Source organism: Gymnoscopelus microlampas, assembly GCF_963454915.1.
Source record: "Gymnoscopelus microlampas genome assembly, chromosome: 13".
Taxonomy (NCBI): Eukaryota; Metazoa; Chordata; class Actinopteri; order Myctophiformes; family Myctophidae; genus Gymnoscopelus; species Gymnoscopelus microlampas.
The window spans coordinates 13,134,277-13,152,108 of NC_139950.1; the positions used below are offsets into that span (position 1 = coordinate 13,134,277).

At 42.2% G+C, this 17,832-nt stretch overlaps 3 protein-coding genes across 3 annotated transcripts in view; 1 reads left to right on the top strand and 2 right to left on the bottom strand.

The window, feature by feature from the left end:
• The window catches only part of LOC311058223 (echinoderm microtubule-associated protein-like 6), a gene marked incomplete at both ends in the record, with an annotated part of 35,895 nt that extends 33,037 nt beyond the window's left edge, over positions 1-2,858 (bottom strand). The window contains one exon of the mRNA XM_084075588.1: positions 2,662-2,858. Within this exon, the coding sequence (XP_083931714.1) occupies positions 2,662-2,858 (197 nt within the window). The remainder of the gene's footprint in view (positions 1-2,661) is intronic.
• A 3,356-nt stretch (positions 2,859-6,214) lies between these two features.
• LOC311058541 (kelch domain-containing protein 3-like) lies at positions 6,215-7,231 on the top strand (the record flags this gene model as incomplete). Its single annotated transcript, XM_084076004.1, has 1 exon — positions 6,215-7,231. The coding sequence occupies one exon, from the start codon at positions 6,215-6,217 to the stop codon at positions 7,229-7,231; it is 1,017 nt and encodes a 338-aa protein (XP_083932130.1).
• Positions 7,232-12,503: 5,272 nt separating this feature from the next.
• LOC311059162 (vitelline membrane outer layer protein 1 homolog) lies at positions 12,504-14,503 on the bottom strand. The gene is made up of 3 exons (XM_084076846.1): positions 14,320-14,503; positions 13,637-13,743; positions 12,504-13,064 (listed from the first exon to the last, which is right to left on the bottom strand). Exons 1-3 carry the CDS (start codon positions 14,470-14,472, stop codon positions 12,767-12,769), a joined length of 558 nt encoding a protein of 185 aa, XP_083932972.1. The 5' UTR covers positions 14,473-14,503; the 3' UTR covers positions 12,504-12,766.
• Positions 14,504-17,832: the final 3,329 nt, after the last annotated feature.

Sequence of the window (17,832 nt, forward strand, 5' to 3'; positions counted from 1 at the left end):
TCGTCATACTACAGTTACACAAATGAGAACAATATTACATTTAGCAGAATGACTTCATTCCATCTCAGAGCCATTTATTCTGGTCATCATGGGTCTCTGTCCTCAAAAACTGACCATTTACTGCATCAATGTGACTCTGCAATTCTACCACCAATCTATCATATAGATTATAGAACAACTGCCCGAGAGAGACAGACAGTATCCGGTTTGCCGAGTGTCTATATACAAACACAATTGGACGTGTTTTTGGGATGGTAAGCCCGGGTGGGTAGGGCAAGGCTTTGCCACCACATGTACTCCTACGGGCTGGGGGCGGAGCCTGTCAGCGGGTGGTGTTTAATGGGAGGAGTAGGAGCCCCCACCGGGAGGATGTATAGGGCATACATCCTCCCTGTGGGGGCTCCTAACTGGCAGGTGAGCCAGTAGGGTACGACAGCAGTGACAACACAGATATGTGTGGGGAGGGTTAGTTAGCATAACGACTAAATTGGGTAAAAATATTTGGCTAAACAACTGTCAATCAGTCAGTCAGTCAGTCAGTCAGTCAGTCAGTCAGTAAACAGTCAGTCAGTCCAGTGTTTCTGCTGACTGCAGAGGTTTTCATTCCAGTAATAAAGTGACATTCACTCTGCTGAATAAATGTGTGCTGGCATCAAACTACAACACTCTCATAACGTCACCGAGGAGTTCTGCCATAAACACTCAACTCCTTTAGACAACTTGTATTTAGGTTGAAACAAAGTCTCAGCTGTCAATATTTTAGAAAATGGTTCCCCGGTTCAAATTACATTTGTTTGTTTCCGCTTGTAAACAGACATGTTTCATGTGTAATTTGAACACATGTATTTGAATATTTAGTTATTTAGCATTACAGGGATAGTTCACCCCCAGACACAAAGAGTTTCCTTTGTGTCTCTTACCGGAACCGTGCCTACCGGTCCGCTGGTCATCAAATTATTGTCTTAGGAATGCGACAAAAACAAAAAAATATCCATGAATTCAAGTCTCCATGGGGTGAATAATCAATAGAAGAAAATATTTTTTGGGCGGTGAAATATCCCTTTAAACATAAAAAATTATAACAAAAACAAAAAAACAAACAATTGAACCATTAACTTTCTGGTAACACTAGACGTACAAGTCAGTCTTTAAATTCTTTGGTAAACTGGAGACTAAGGACACCTGTTATAGCTGATAGCAAAAAGATGTAGTTAAAAAAATCACACCCAGTGTGAAGTGGGCGGTGTGTGGTCATCACAACATGACTCACTTTAAAAAGGATAAATGACTTTTTTTTTAAGTCCATACTGCTATTCATAGGGCTGCACATGTGTCATGTGTTTCGCTAGCCAATCACAGTCCTGAATTTGCAAAGTCAGCCAATCACATTACAGTTAGTGGTGATGACACTAGCTGTAATGTGATTGGCTGATATGAAAAAAGTATCGATTTGCATTAACAATAGAAGGGTTAGGGGGTACACACATTTTTTGGTCGGTGTCCAAAACTCACTTATAGGGGGCGGCTACACCGCCCCAAAAATAACAGAACGAAATTGCAGAACCAATCCAAAGTCTGTAGGGTGTTCACTGGGGAAGAAAAGACGGCCTCTACATGGCCTCCCCTGCATATAGCTTAACAGGCTTACAAGCCCAGAAAGCAAGACAAATGTCTTTAATTAATCTACAGACTGCAAAAAGCCAAGCCTATACAGGCCAGAAATTATCTGTGGATGTGAATGAAGAGAGACAAAACAACTCCCAGCAGCAGACGAAATTGGACGAAGAAGATGGTGATGGATCAGGCGCACACTGTGCAAACCAATGTCAAACACCACCAGACAGACTCTGACTTGAGTCAATTAATTACTGGAGGCCAGACAGCATCCCTAAATGCTTTTAATTGTGGAGGTTTAGCACTACTGAAGCTCAATCATCAATGTTGTAGGCCTTACAACTGTCAAGTTCAACGTCATTGAACAATGTGACTAATAGACACTATGATATTGTTATTGAGTTTTAGAAATATATTATTGTGTTATAAATATCCACAGGTTGACAAGCTAGACAACAAAGAAATCATTGTGAGTATTGTGAGTTCATTGTGAGTATACTAAGTTAGTACAATGAATCCAGGCCAGAACACAATTGATTGACTGATCATTAAATGCTATGAAAATACACGCTGCCCACCCATCTGACCACTTAACACGGCAGCCGACGATAGGCCAGTCAGCTGCCGTGTTAAGTGGACAGATGAGTGGGCCGCGAACGCTTTCAAGTGGGCCCTGATCCAGAGAAGTTTGTGATTCACTGATTCAAATAAACTCAGGCATACTGTATGTCTTGCAGTGGTTTTTATGGCAAGCTGACCAAGATATAGCGATATATCTTCGCTGCCTGGTGGAAACCTCATAATGTTCAAAACCATTCCTTTTACGTTTTTAAATTAAAATAGTGAAATTAGCCGATCTATTTTCGGCTGTTATCTGCAAGTAGAGGGCATTCATTTATGGGGAAAAAAAACATAAAAAGTTGAAATATGGAGATACAAGGTTTCTGTCCACAGCAATGATATATAACATTTAAAAAAAGGTGGCTGCTTTGACATTTGGGCCAATGGAGAGTTTATTATATTTATAGTTATGGGAGGAGTACTTACCTGATGATGTCATCATTGTGCGCCAGATAGAACCTCTGGGTGTGTTCTCGGGTGTTGTAAACGACTCCCACGCCGGCTACGAAGTAGACCACTTCCTTCCCAGAGGTGTAGAACAGGTTGTTCCGACACTGATGTCCGCGGTAGCCATAAACCCAGTCCAACCTCAGCCCGCTGCGCGGAGCACTGCACTCCGACATCTCTCCCGTGCTGCACTTCCTGTCAAACAAACAAACAAACAAACACGTACGTAACCCATTAAGACCTGAGGCCGATTCTACAAATGTCTTCTTAATCAATCTAAAAACAGTTTTCATGAAAAAAAAAAAAACGTATGTTTTTACATCAATGGTGCTCAAACTTTTTCATGTCAAGGACCCTCAAAATTATATATATTTTGCCGCAGGCCCCAATCTCAAAATGTTTTGTTCCAGGGACCCCCAGAAACAAAGATTTGAGTTGAAACTGTTTGCTTTAAAATATATATACAGTATATTTGCACTGTATATATAGATTTGCACTGAATATAGATTTGCATTTGTGCAAATCTATATTGCACTGTATATAGATTTGCACAAATCTTCACGATTTTTCAAAAATAGCAGATTTACTAGCTCATGAGCTTGTATATGCAGAATGCCCAATTTCATGATCATATAGGCTATATATCATGTTTTTGGATAATAATTACTGATCATTCACTACTTACGCCTAATATTATCAGGAGAAAGTACCCTTTATACTGTCCCAGTTGCAGCTTTTGTCTTCTCATTTCGTTGTGTTTTCTACTTTTATTTTACTTGTTGATCCTGTTATGTATGAGTTCTCACTCCTGAGTTCTGACCGGATGAAATTGGCATCCCGACCTGTACATGTGTTTTCTGTTAACTACAAAGCTGGAGAGACAGCAACCCTTGGTATTCTATATCAGGGGTCTTCAATGTTTTTCAGGCAAAGGACCCCTTAGCTGAGAGAGAGAGATGAAACAGGGATGTTGCAGATTAAACTTTTTCATAGATTGAATAGATAGCTTCATAGACTTGTTTGACAGCACTATCATTGTGTAGCGTGTGTTGAATCCATGTTAATTTGTATTTAACAGTTAACAGTTAACCACTTAAACCCTCAATACTGAGATAACTTGTACATGGTCTGCTCCTTTTCCCTCTACACCAAACCTCACTTGTAGATCGCCTATTTTCGACTAATGTTCCCCTCAAAATAGGGATGCTAGGGATGAAGTGGTTAATGTAAAAAAGAAAAAGAAAAAAGCTCAAAATGCTTGCAGATGCGAGCTTGTAGATCATCTTTTTTTGGCATGCAACACTGTCGTGCGTCTGGGAATAAATTAGGCTTTCCTCTGCCAGCCAGACAGTGTTGAAGGATGTTTTCATATGTAATGGCAGAGAACACCTCATACATTATAATATGAGCTAATAGTCTGAATCATTGGTCGCATTATTATAAACATGCAAGAGATATGTGACTTGGGCGTTTAGACCCTATCACAATAACAAGAACATGAAGGTAGATGATGCTATGCTTTTATAAGAAAAAGATGACTCTGGCAATAAGGTGACCTCATGCAGTCTAAAATGGACATGAATAGTTGCTATATTTAGCTACAGGAAAATATCTCTACAAGTCTAGGAGTCAAAGTCATACTTTTTTTAATTTTTTCCCCTAAATTTAAAGTTCATACTTTAAACATGCTGCCTGGATTATTGGTCAAGGTGAGCTCACACTATCACGCAAATAAGTCAAGTAAAATTTAAAATAGCTGCCACATTATAATCCTCAGGTGTTCATTTATCCTTTTGAGAGTAAAGCCCACAACCATAAAACACATGGTAGAAAATAGACGAGAACGTACCAGCTCACAAATCCATTCACAGGTCCTTGATATGAGAGAGAGAGAGAGAGAGAGAGAGAGAGAGAGAGAGAGAGAGAGAGAGAGAGAGAGAGAGAGAGAGAGAGAGAGAGAGAGAGACAGACAGACAGACAGACAGACAGACAGACAGACAGACAGGTAGACAGACAGGTAGACAGACAGGTAGAGACAGACAGGTAGAGACAGACAGACCGACCGACCGACCGACAGACAGACAGACAGACAGACAGACAGACAGACAGACAGACAGACAGACAGACAGACAGACAGACAGACAGACAGACAGACAGACAGACAGACAGACAGACAGGTAGAGACAGAGATAGGCAGAGACCTATATAGAAAGAGGCAGGGAACGATAGCGATAGAGCAAGACAGAGAGAGGCAGAGACCCAGAGAGAGAGAGAGAGAAAGAGAGAGAGAGTGTGTGAGAGAGGCAGAGACAGACAGAGAGAGAGAAAGAGAGAGAGAGAGAGAGAGAGAGAGAGAGAGAGAGAGAGAGAGGCAGAGAGAGAGACAGACAGAGACAGAGACACAGAGAGAGAGCCGGTGAGCGATAGCGATAGAGCAAGACAGAGAGAGGCAGAGACCCAGAGAGAGTGAAAGAGGCAGAGAGAGAGAGAGAGAGAGAGAGAGAGAGAGAGAGAGAGAGAGAGAGAGAGAGACTCTGAAGTCACAGACAAACCAGACGTGAATAATGAAATGAGATGTAGATTCTCTCCATTCAAAACTTCTTTCAGAGGAGGATGATCCGTTATCCAGAACCTAAAAACCAAACCGCGTCTTTGCTGAACTCTCAAAGTATACAACCCCCTTCCTCTAGTCTTTCAATCCTCCTCCTCCTCCTCCTCCTCCTTCTCCTCCTTCTCCTCCTCTTCAACTCACACCAGTCTTTCTGTCTGTTTATTGCAAACACTACTCTTGGTCATTGATTTCCTATTAACCACTTAACTTAAGCCACAACGAATATCAGATATAGCAGATCTACAAGCTCACAATGTGTCACGTCGATAGATAGATAGATAGACAACACTGTGCCTGTGGTCCCCGGGGCCCTTAACACATGGCCCCTGGTGTGACTATTGTCATGGCAGACACCTGAACAGTGTTTGTGCCAAGTTTGATAAGTATTGGAGCAATGGAGTGCCTGTGGCACCCAGGGGCCCCCGAGGGAAAGAAAAGCGTGCTCTTCGGAGCACAGGTCCCCACCAGGCCAGGTTGCTTTCCCAGGAACCACACATTTTGGAAGGCATTCATAGCCAATTGCAAAGTTCCACGGCAATCAGACGCTATGTTCGTGATATGTGGCATTTTGTGCCAAATGTGCCACTCCCGCAACTCTTCACTCTACATTAAATATAAAAATAAAATAGCTCTCAACATGTCACGTTGTGACGCTTTGAGAGCTTGTAGATCTGCTATTTTCTGCAAAGGTTTTTCCCTCGAATATGGATGCTGGGTTTAAGTGGTTAACCATTTGATCGGCCAACACAAATCATCGGCTTTGAGGATTGGTCAAACTTTGCGTGACTTTTGTGCCAGCTACCAATATAAGTGGTAGTGTGCACAACAGGACTTACATTGTTTTACAGTTTGACACTTTTGACAAATCCTGTTTGCTTGATCTTTGTGCTGTTGAGAGAGATGTTTTTATGGGCAGTGCATATGAAAGGGATCCCCACGTTCGGTCATGATGCTGTGATGGTGGGACGCACGGTGTACTGCTTTGGAGGTTACTATTACAGTGAGAGGGATCAGATTGATGTGCATGTCTTCAACACAGTGTCTTTGCGGTGGATGAAGTTACCCCAAGTGACAACTGAAAGAGCAGATGGTCATAGTGGGGTTCCTTCCATGCGTAGGAACCACACAGCTGTGCTCATAGAAGTCACCTCCTACATATGGGGGGGTTATATATATATCACAGGGGAGTACTGCAACGTCCTTTATGCATTTGATGTCGACACCCACAGGTGGTTCAAGCCCGAGGTTTCTGGGACCGTTCCAGAGGCGAGGTACCACCACTCAGCCTGTGTCTTATGGAAAGTCATGTATATCCATGGAGGACACAGCAGGCTGACTGGACACACTAATGACACCTACAAGTTGGACACCACCACAATGGTCTGGTCTTTAATCGACACCGGAGGCACTCCAGCACCTGTTTCATCAAGTCACTCTGCCACCGTCATTGGGACCAAGATGTTTGTATTCGGAGGCTGGGAGGGCAGGCGCTACAACAACATCAGAGTGTTTGACACTGAAATCAACTGCTGGTTGGCCATGCCTTCTGCACAGCTTCCAGAAGGGCGCGACGGTCATTCGGCCTTTGCCTACAATGGAGAGCTGTATATATTTGGTGGCTACAGGGACCAGGGCTTAAATGACCTTTGGAAATTCAACCCAGAGACCTTCACCTGGAAGAAGGTTGAACCCAAGGGGGAAGGCCCAAGTGGGATGAATAGGGTGTGCTGTTGTATGGTGGGATATCGTATCATCCTATTTGGAGGAGACAACACCCCCGATGACCTGTTCATCCTAGATTTAAGCCCAAGTCTCATGATGTTGTGCAAGCTAGCGGTTATTCAGTACGGGCTGGAGCAGTCGGAACTCCCACACGACATCCAGTGGGAACTGGAAATCATGACTACCAGCAGGAACCGAAACAAAAGATCCCATTAAAAACACCAAAACCAAGATGGGCTCTAATTTGTTCTGACCGTGTCCTTATTCATTCATTCTCCAGAGACGTCACTCACCTAGAGACTAAACAGGTTGTGAGTTCAAACAGGCAGCCCGGGGGATGTTTTGGTTTGAGGAATTAGTCCGGGGGTCTACAGCACAACATTATGGAAACCTTTTTGTTTTAGCAGCCACAATGTTGTTCATCCACGCACTCATCCATACTATTATGACAATGACCTAGCAGTGCCGAGAAGGGGGGAAACCTTTTGTTGTTGTTCACAAATGCAATGGAGAAAATGGAAATGTTAAAGTTCTATATTCTGATAAAGTAACCATTGCTATAGACTGTTTGTCCAGTAACAGGGGCCTACACGCGTCTCTCCAGCTCTTCAACATTTTAAAGTCAGGATACAAATTGTATCCAATCAGGAGAGAAACCCTCAATGATTGACACATTTTAAAGTGTCCCAGTTTAGTTTCATCACTTCCCATTTCATTTGTTCACCCTGTATGAGTTCTCTCTCTTGATCTGATAAAATTGGTATCCTGACCTGAAAATGTATTTCCTGATTAGTAACGATCTGCTATCAGTATATAGGGCTGGACTATATTTTTATATATATATATATATATATATATACTACTGGACTATATAGTCTGTCTATATATATATATACTGCCTTATGGTCCCTTATGACTAACTCCCTACTGCCTTTTGCAGCCTTATTACTGACTTTCTACTGCCTTATGCAGCCTTATTACTGACTCCTTACTGCCTTATTACTGACTCCTTACTGCCTTATGCAGCCTTATTACTCACTTCCTACAGCCTTATGTTTCCTTATTGCTGACTCCTTACTGCCTTATTACTTACTCTTTACTGCCTTATGCTGCCTTATTACTGATTCCCTACTGCCTTATGCAGCCTTATTACTCACTTCCTACAGCCTTATGTTCCCATATTACTGACTTCCTATTGCCTTATGTTTCCTTATTACTGATTACCTACTGCCTTATCGTCCCTCATTAGTGACTCCCTACTGCCTTATGCAGCCGTATTACTAACTCGCTACTGCCTTATGCAGCCTTATTACTCACTCCCTACTGCTGCCTTATGCAGCCTTATTACTCACTCCCTACTGCTGCCTTATGCAGCCTTGTGACTAACTCCCTACTGCCTTATTTGTCCTTATTACTGTGCCTACTGCCTTGTGCTACCTTATTACTGACTCCCTACTGCCTTATTATGCTGCCTTATTACTGACTCCCCACTGCTGCCTTATGCAGCCTTGTGACTAACTCCCTACTGTCTTTATTTCCCTTATTACTGTGCCTACTGCCTTATTCTACCTTATTACTGACTCCCTACTCCCTTATTATGCTGCCTTATTACTGACTCCCTACTGCTTTATGATGTCTTATTACTTATTGTCTTTAAGTGTGTGAGTGGTGCAATGTGCCTCCTGTTTTTGGGGCGGTGTAGCCGCCCCCTATAAGTGAGTTTTGGACACCGACCAAAAAATGTGTGTACCCCCTAACCCTTCCATTGTTAATGCAAATCGATACTTTTTTCATATCAGCCAATCACATTACAGCTAGTGTCATCACCACTAACTGTAATGTGATTGGCTGACTTTGCAAATTCAGGACTGTGATTGGCTAGCGAAACACATGACACATGTGCAGCCCTATGAATAGCAGTATGGACTTTTAAAAAAGTAATTTATCCTTTTTTAAAAGTGAGTCATGTTGTGATGACCACACACCGCCCACTTCACACTGGGTGTGATTTTTTTAAATGTATGTAAAATGGCCAACCCAACTCACCGGCTTTGCGGATTGGTCAAACTTTGTTTTGACGTTTGTGCAGCTGAACCAATATAAATTCACATTCACAATATGACTATTATTTTACAGTTAAAGACTTGAACTTGAATCGTATGTGGTTGATCGTTGTGCTATTGTAAGAAATGTTTTGCTGGACGGTGCATCAGGAGGGAATCCCCCTTTCAACGTGCGGTCACGCAGCTATGACAGTGGGATGCAAGGTGTACTGCTTTGGCGGTTACTTTGGCGGTTACAATGGCATGGACCCGATTGACGTACACGTATTAAACACAGTGATGTTGCGCTGGAGGAAGTTGTCCCCGGTGACAGCTGGAAGAGGAGAACACCCCCTTGAGGTCCCCTCCATGCGCTACGACCACACAGCTGTGCTCATGGAAGATTCAATCTACATCTGGGGCGGTTGTAAGCATAACGCGAAGGAGAACTGCAATGTACTTTATGCAATTGATGTCGACACCCACAGATGGTTCAAGCATGAGGTTTCAGGGGGAGGTGCTCCCACTCGGCCTGTGCCGTAGGGAAGCTCATGTATATCCATGGAGGCTACATCAGGCTGACTGGACACACAGTGAATGACATCTACAAGTTGGACACCACCTGCTTCGTCACGTCACTCTGCCACCATCATCGGGACAAAGATGTTTGTATTTGGCGGCACTGGGTACCAGGACAACAACATCAGAGTGTTTGACACAGAAACCAACTGCTGGCTGAACACGCCTTCTGCACAGCTTCTTCCAGAAGGACGCTGGTGGCATTCAGCCTTCGCCTACAATGGAGAGCTGTACATATTTGGTGGCTTGGTCTCAGGCCGGGGCTTAAATGACCTGTGGAAACTCAACCCAGAGACCTTCTCCTGGAGGATGGTTGAACCCGAGAGGGAAGGCCCATGTGAGATGGATATATGTGCTGTTGCATGGTGGTAGATCATGTAAGCCTCTTTGGAGCATACAATACACCCAAAGAGCTTTGTACATCTTAGACTTAAGTCCTAGTCTGAAGACGTTGTTCAAGCTAGCAGTTATTCAGGACGGTCTGGAGCAATCAGGACTCCCACACAACATCAAGTGGGAACTGACCGCCATGACTACCATTGTTGTTATTAATTAGTTCATTATTTTTTATTACATTTTTTTGGATCAGTATGGACCCTTTTTGGACCCAAATGAACCCGTAACCCATTTAGTTCCATTTGTATTCGCTCTCGGCGTCACAGACCCTTAAGGGTCCATTTGGACCCCTGGTTGTCCCCGGACCTGACGTTGAGAACCAGTGTCTTAGAGACAGAATCACTGGTTTTCACCAGTAGATGTCCATCATCATGCCATCAGAAGATAATGAAACCATTCTTCCCACTGACAAAAATAAAACGATTAGGGATCAAAGAAAAACTAAGCAGATGATGGACATCATGGAAGCAAGAGTCAAACCAAAAAGCGTATAAATACTAGCAGCCTAGCTTCTTTAATCACTTGAGCCCGTGGGTGGAACATTGGCCAAAAATTGCATTTGCGTTGTGAGCTTGTATAGATCTGCTAATTCTGGTAAAGACATTTGGTGTGGAAGGAAGCAAGAGCAGACCAAGAGCAGACCAAGAGCAGACCAAGCCACCAAGAACGATCAATCAACCTTTATTTGTCGCATATACTATTTTAAAAGGTAGTATTTCTAAAAATGCTGTGAAAAAGACAAGCAGGACTAAAACTAACCTAAAGAATAAATCATCAAAAATACTAAAGCACTTAAGAGCATGTTGCTTCATTTCTCAGTCCACAATAAATAAAAATGTCCATGTAATAGGTGAAATCATGTCACGTATAGTGCCCCAGACAAGATCCGGTCACAACAGCTTGCACGGTGGCCATGGGTTGTGTTACAAAGTGGGAGAGTGGGGTTCGATCCTCGGTGCGTATCACAACATCTGGCGTAGTAGGACATGGAGGAGGTTCTCGTGTGAGGGACATGAGGGACGTTGTGTGCTGTGAGGGACGTGATGCATGAAGTGTGAAGCGTGAGGGCGGGATCCCCCCCAAAATCGAGGGGGTAGATGTAGTGCCCCGAGACAAGACCCGGCCACAACAGCTCTGCGAATGACACGGTGGGTTGTGCTTCGGCTTGGCGAGTGGGAGTGGGATTCGATTCCAGCTCAATGCGAATCACTACGCGTGCATGCAACTGCACATATCCATGCACGTACCTAAACGTGTGGAGGGTGACAGGCATGCTATACAACACACTGCTTGTTGCTTGCTGCCATAGCTCCACCCAACACATCTAGTCCAGTCAGCCTCATCACAGCTCCTTGCAACCACTTCTGGAACCAGACTCCAGGCCTTCACAAACAATGAGTCGGTAGTCAAGATACATTTTTGGGTCATGGACCCATTTTGTTTCCGACAATTCTTTTATTAATATTAACATTTTTCAAAAGAATATGAGGGGAAAATAATAAAGTCCATATAGATTGTTTTATAATAATAATAATAATAATAATCATAATAATCATAATAATAGTGAAAATTGCCGATCTACAAGCTCAAAACGCATGAAGATGTGACGTGTTTTGAGCTTGTAGATCAGCTATTTTCACAATTGTTTAAATATGGCTGGGTCTGGGCTATATTGGCCGTTTTTGCACACTTTGGATTTTCCCTTTACCTTTGTTTGCTAAATCTGACATATTTACTGTAATCAAGGTCACGTCTTAATTCAACTTGCATATCAGTTTGAATGTTTGTAAACAAACTGGTATTTTCAGGTAGAATGTCTATGGATATTTACACAATATAAGATAAAGTGTCCAGAACATTATAGTCTAGTTTGTCAACCCTGTGTATAATTATAATAAAGTACTATTCTAAAAGTACATAACAATATCATACGTGTCCTGTTCTTACAGAAATAAGGTTAATAAATAGACTAGTACTCCTCCAATGCGTTGCCCCGGAAATACATTTTTGGTTGTGGTGATATCATGGTTATTTGGTCTATCATACAGTATGTTCTTCTTTGATATCAGTCTGGGGGGATATTTTATTTTGCATTCAGTAGCAAAGTAAGTTCAGGTCTTAATGGGTTATAAACAAAAGTGTGACATATAATACAGTACATTAAACTGTAATGTAAGAAGTTAATTTTCTCACAAGAATGCTGAAGTCTCCAGCGTACAGTGTATGAGCCAGGTGGGCACATCTGCAGATAGGACCAACTACCCCAACTTTGGAGATTGCGCCACCGTGGCACCAAATTGCTGTTTCGATTAAGGGCCGCTAAAATATCTACACATTCTAATTAATGAACATTTAATGCATGTTCTAACTATCTCTAAATATTTGTCAAACATCAAAGAAACATAATTACAAATATTTGCCTTTTGAATGCCATTTAATTTAATAATTGAAACATTTATGTTTCAAATTATTTGTATGTAAGAGAAAAAGAGAAAAAATGCATTTACTAGTTACTACACATGAACACCATTCATTAAAATGCTGAAAATATGCTATAACATTTGTTAATGTTCAATCAACAGCTGAGTAAATGTTTATGATTGTTTTTTAATTAATTGTTATATACTGTACAGAGTTACCCAAGGAAAGATTGCCCTATAGGCGTCTCTATCAATATACCACAGACAGTGAGAGAGTGACAGAGTTTGACAGTGAGGGCAGATAATTATCTCCTTTAAGAACAGCAACGAAATTGCACATCGTTTAGTGCAGTGTCATCACCATCTTGCTTCCTCTCCACGCTTGTCCTGATGCCACAGATTCCTGTGAAGCAAGTGGAGCTCCAGCTCCCCCAGTGACCCCAGCTGAGGCCAGAATAGCCAGAGAGCCTGTTGCCGTCGTCGCACCTGAAGTTGACGTCATTGACGGCCGTGTCATCCCCGGAACCCTGGTTAGACTCCACATTCAGCTGGAAAGCTACCAGCTTTCCTCTGTTGTGGCACCGGCGGGCAGACCGGTGCCAGTAACCCCAGCTAGGAGAAAAGAAAAAAAGGGGGGGAAAAACATAGGAACCCTTTTATTCATTGTTAATGTGTATAAAATATACTGAAACAAACAATAGAATAGCAACATTTTTGTCCTGAAACTTTAAGAACATTGAAGTGGTAAAGGGACACAAGAACCTCGCATCACCAGGCTTTCCACCACCGAAGAAAGTCTGGTATTCATTCTTAAACTGAGCCGTGTGAATGTCGCATTGTTTTTGTTCCCCACAGAATGCATATCAATTAGTTTAGTCTCGCTAGTCGTGCTACGAGTTAGAATAAAAGATGGATATACCAAACGATTATTATAAGAAAAGAAACAAAACATTTATACCAAACTAAACACATTTTAAACTAGGGGAATCATTTTGGAGGTGCACAGCGCGTTTGATTCTGGTCGTGGGTTCCGGCCGCCTGATGCCATAAAGTTATTTCCGCTCCAGACCGGATCAGAAAAACGAAAATGGTATTGATCCCAGGCTACAGACACTAAAGACTCTGTACCCATGTGTTGTTTTTTGACACGCCTTGTGGTGGTCTGATGTGATTATTATACTTACTATCCGGGATGTGATGTCACAGAACCTGTATCACCGGTCCTCCTCATACATAGCAGTTTGATGCCATTCACTGCTGTGTCATCACCTCTGCCCTGTCTGCCCTCCACCTGTGAGAGACATGCAGACCGAGAAGAGCATAGAAACAGTGGTTCTCAAACTTTTTTCATGTTAAGGACCCCAAAATGATTATGTATTTGGCCCCCATCTGAAAAATATTTTGTGCCAGGGACCAAAATACAAGATTTGTGTTGTTAAAATGTTTGAAAAATATATTTTTTTAAATCAACAAAAAATAATAAATAGTATATCCAACTATTTACCCATTGCTTCCCTGCTTGGTAGTTGGCACTCAGTATCAAAGGTTAGATTGGGGGTAAGTCCCATACTAGTGTCATGTCCATTATGTGTATAACAATATCATAAGTGTTCCTGTTCTTCCGGAAATATGTTTAATAAGTAATACTGCTCCAATGCAACGCTGCCGGTGTTATCTACCCGGAAATACATTTGGGTTGTTTGGTTGTGGTGATGTCATGATGATTCGGCTATGCATATTCTTCTTATCAGTGAGGGGGAAACATTTAGCATTCAGTAGCAAAGTATTGAAAGTCATAAAACAAAAAGAGTGTGAAATGGAATACAGTAGTACATTAAACTGTAATGTAAGAAGTACATTTTCTCACCCGAATGCTGAAGCCTCCAGCGTATGTGCCATGTGGGCAAGACTCCCAATAGGACCAAGTACCCCAATGTTGTCCATTATAGACCGAAATTGTTCCCCCTTCCGTCAGGGAGATAGTAGATAGAGCGAAAACGAGCAGGAGGGTCAGGAACATTGCTGCAGACTCATGTTTAAGTTGAAATCGTCTCGGTTTTTATAATGGCTGGCTGGGCTCATGTACCACTGGCCTCATCCCACATTTCATTCCACTGCAGATGTTTTGATGTGTGTTGTAATTCGTCCAGTGGGGTTTCCCCAGTCCTGCATCTACACTCTTCCTGGTTCTTAAGAAATGTTTGTTGTGAACAACGAGGCTTTGTTTCAGACAGACAGGTGCATTTTGCGATGGAAATGTACGTGTGTTATTGCATCATACTGTGCACGTGGCTCAGGCTGTACAACAACAGCTCAGTTGAATGCTTTCTATCTGGCTGTGTTACGGCCTGGTATGGAAACTGCATGTACAACCCGAAAAAAGATAAGCCTACAGCAAGTAGTACGATCGGCAGACCGCATAATGGGAGGCGAGCTCCCAGCGCTCCAGGTACTGTACAAAAAGCGGTGTGTAGTCAAAGCCCAGCGCATCATCAAGGTCAAGGACAAGTACCACCGAAGTCAGACACTGTTCAAACCCCTACAACGACTGCGTCCGGGCAAGGGGGCCTACCGCAGTATCAAGAGCAGCACGACCAGGTTCTTGAACAGTTTTCACCCGGCTGCCATCAGACTGCTGAACAAGGCATGAGCCTTGTTCAGCTCTTCCTCATGGACTTACTTGCAGATTATACCAGTGTCAGTCTACTTTATGTGGATTATGCGGTCGACACGCACTGACATTTTGCACCTGAATCCCATAACTGACTTTTCTCTTTTTTATTATTTATTTATTGTGTTTTTTCTAGCACCCTATGTCCAAAAGTATATCTCCTTATATGCTCACGCACCTTTATATCTTATCTCAGGTACTTCTGTGAATATATAACTTTTTTGTTTTTTTGTTCTCTTGTTTGATCTCCTTTCCCACTTGCCCCCTGTCCCCTCTTCTTCTTCCCCTTCTCAATGGAAATAACGATACGATGGGAACTATGCACGAAAACGAATTTGACCGACTTTTTACTTCTGTAAACCTGTGATGTGACAATAGAGCTCATTCATTCTGATTGATTCTTCTGTGTGTGTGTGTGTGTGTGTGTGTGTGTGTGTGTGTGTGTGTGTGTGTGTGTGTGTGTGTGTGTGTGTGTGTGTGTGTGTGTGTGTGTGTGTGTGTGTGTGTGTGTGTGTGTGTGTGTGTGTGTGTGTGTGCGTGCGTGCGTACACAACTAAACTGGTTTAGTTTAGTTTAGTTCCTGGTTCCTAAGAAATGTTTGTTGTGAACAATGAGACTTTATTTCATACAGGTGACAGGTGCATTTTATGAAGGAAATGTGGTATGTTATTGCAACGTACTGTGCATGTGTGTGTGTGTGTGTGTGTGTGTGTGTGTGTGTGTGTGTGTGTGTGTGTGTGTGTGTGTGTGTGTGTGTGTGTGTGTGTGTGTGTGTGTGTGTGTGTGTGTGTGTGTGTGTGTGTGTGTGTGTGTGTGTGTGTGTGTGTGTGTGTGTTTGTGCATAGTTGTTTAACCCAGTGGCTCTCAAACGTTTTCATGTCAAGGACCCCCAAATTGATATGTATTTGGCCGCAGACCTTCATCTGAAAATGTTTTCCCAGAAGAGAAGATTTGTGTAAAAAGAATATGTATATATATATTCTATATATTTTTGAGATTTTTCTGAATCAATTATTATTTTTTATTTTTTTCTAAAATACCAAATGTACAGGCTTGTACATCTGCTATTTTTCAATTGTTAAAATGATTGTGATGCTGTATTAATATCATTTTGCTGGGGACCCCCTGGAACCCCTCCATGGACCCCTGGGGTCCCCGGACTACACTTTGAGAACCACTGGTTTAGCTATCTATGTAGGATTCCCCACAAGGGTATTTTTGACCTGCCGTCGGGGGTTCTTCCGGGTTAGCTGTCGTGGAGAGTGAGGTTCCAAACAGGGCCAGATGCGGTCAGGGTTAGGTTTACACTGGGGGGTGTGGTTGGATGAAGTATAGACTAACCCAGCGGTTCTCAAAGTTTCTCATGTCAAGGAACCCCCAAATGATAAATAATGTATTTGGTCGCAGGCCCCCATCTGAAAATGTTTTGTGCCAGGGACCCCCTGAGGAGAAGATTTGTGTTAAAACAGTTTCAAGATTGTAACAAAAATGTTAAATAAATAAATAAATAAATAAAAATTGTAGTACAAGGTACATGCTTGGTTAAAATGATTGTGATGCTGTATTAACACATTTTGCTGGGGACCTCCTGGAACCCGTTATGGTGGACTTGTTATGAAGCGGTACTCGTACCATGAGTTTTTGGTGTTGTTACATGCCTAATATATCAAATGTGTGTGTGCGTGCGTGTGCGTGCGCGTGTGTGTGTGTGTGTGTGTTAGAGAGAGAGACCCAGACAGAGAGAGAGAGAGAGAGAGAGCATAATTTAGCTATACTGTATATAGGTGTGTAATTATTGTATGACTGTTTGTTGACTGTCTAATAGAGAACATAATATATAGTTTTGTCTGATTTGATACAAAGTCTGTGTAAATATAATGATAATTGGTGTAAAATAAGGTATGATGATGACTCTTTTTTACTAGTGGACAAGCACGCACGCAAATGCACACATACATACATGCACTCTCACACACACGCACTTTATTGTCACATCACTGGTTTACAGATATAAAGACAGATATAAAGACACAAAAATAGCAGATCTAAAAGGGCCACTTAGCTGCAAAGGTGAGTGGGTGCGTATTATACATCATATGGTTAATATATAGATTGCTGGCTTTTCAAAAGACAGTGTTACTTAAGGACAGAAGGAGATCAAGTTCTAGCAGCTAAACCAGTTTGGTTTGGCACGGTATGGTAGTGGATTCCATTAAGGTGATCAGGTATTCTCTGTTTATGAGAACACTACAAGCTACACTTGATTTGATTTGATTTATTAGATTTTTAAATGCTTCTCACGGAAACGTCAAGAATAAAATGCCAATAGATGATTAATGAACAGGATTCTAATTGAAGTTCAGTGTGATCAGAGAGCTAACTTTTAGGGTGGAGGAGGTTGTGAATGCCAATGGAACACTGGAACAAAAGGAAACTTGAGAGACAAAAGAGATATGTACACGATGAGTGATTAATGAAGGGCATGACTAGATTGAAAGGAATGCAGTGTCAATAGTTTGATGCCAAGGTGTCTAACTTTGATCAGAGGTGAAGAGGAGGTCTGATGGTGAGGCTGTGGATGAGGGTTTCCATGGATTATGATTGTGGAGTGTTATTATAGTTGTTATTGTCATTTTTGGACACTTTGAAACACTATCTCTCAGCTAACGACAACCAGCTTTACTTGTCCAGTTCTGCCCTCCTTTGCTT

Bases quoted from the DNA above. Each gene is read 5' to 3' on its own strand.
- LOC311059162 (XM_084076846.1), bottom strand. From the start codon at position 14,472: ATGTTCCTGACCCTCCTGCTCGTTTTCGCTCTATCTACTATCTCCCTG. The intron at 13,744-14,319 runs GTGAGAAAATGT...TGTCTCTCACAG, and splicing joins CTGGAGGCTTCAGCATTCGG to GTGGAGGGCAGACAGGGCAG. The intron at 13,065-13,636 runs GTAAGTATAATA...CTTTTCTCCTAG, and splicing joins GTGACATCACATCCCGGATA to CTGGGGTTACTGGCACCGGT.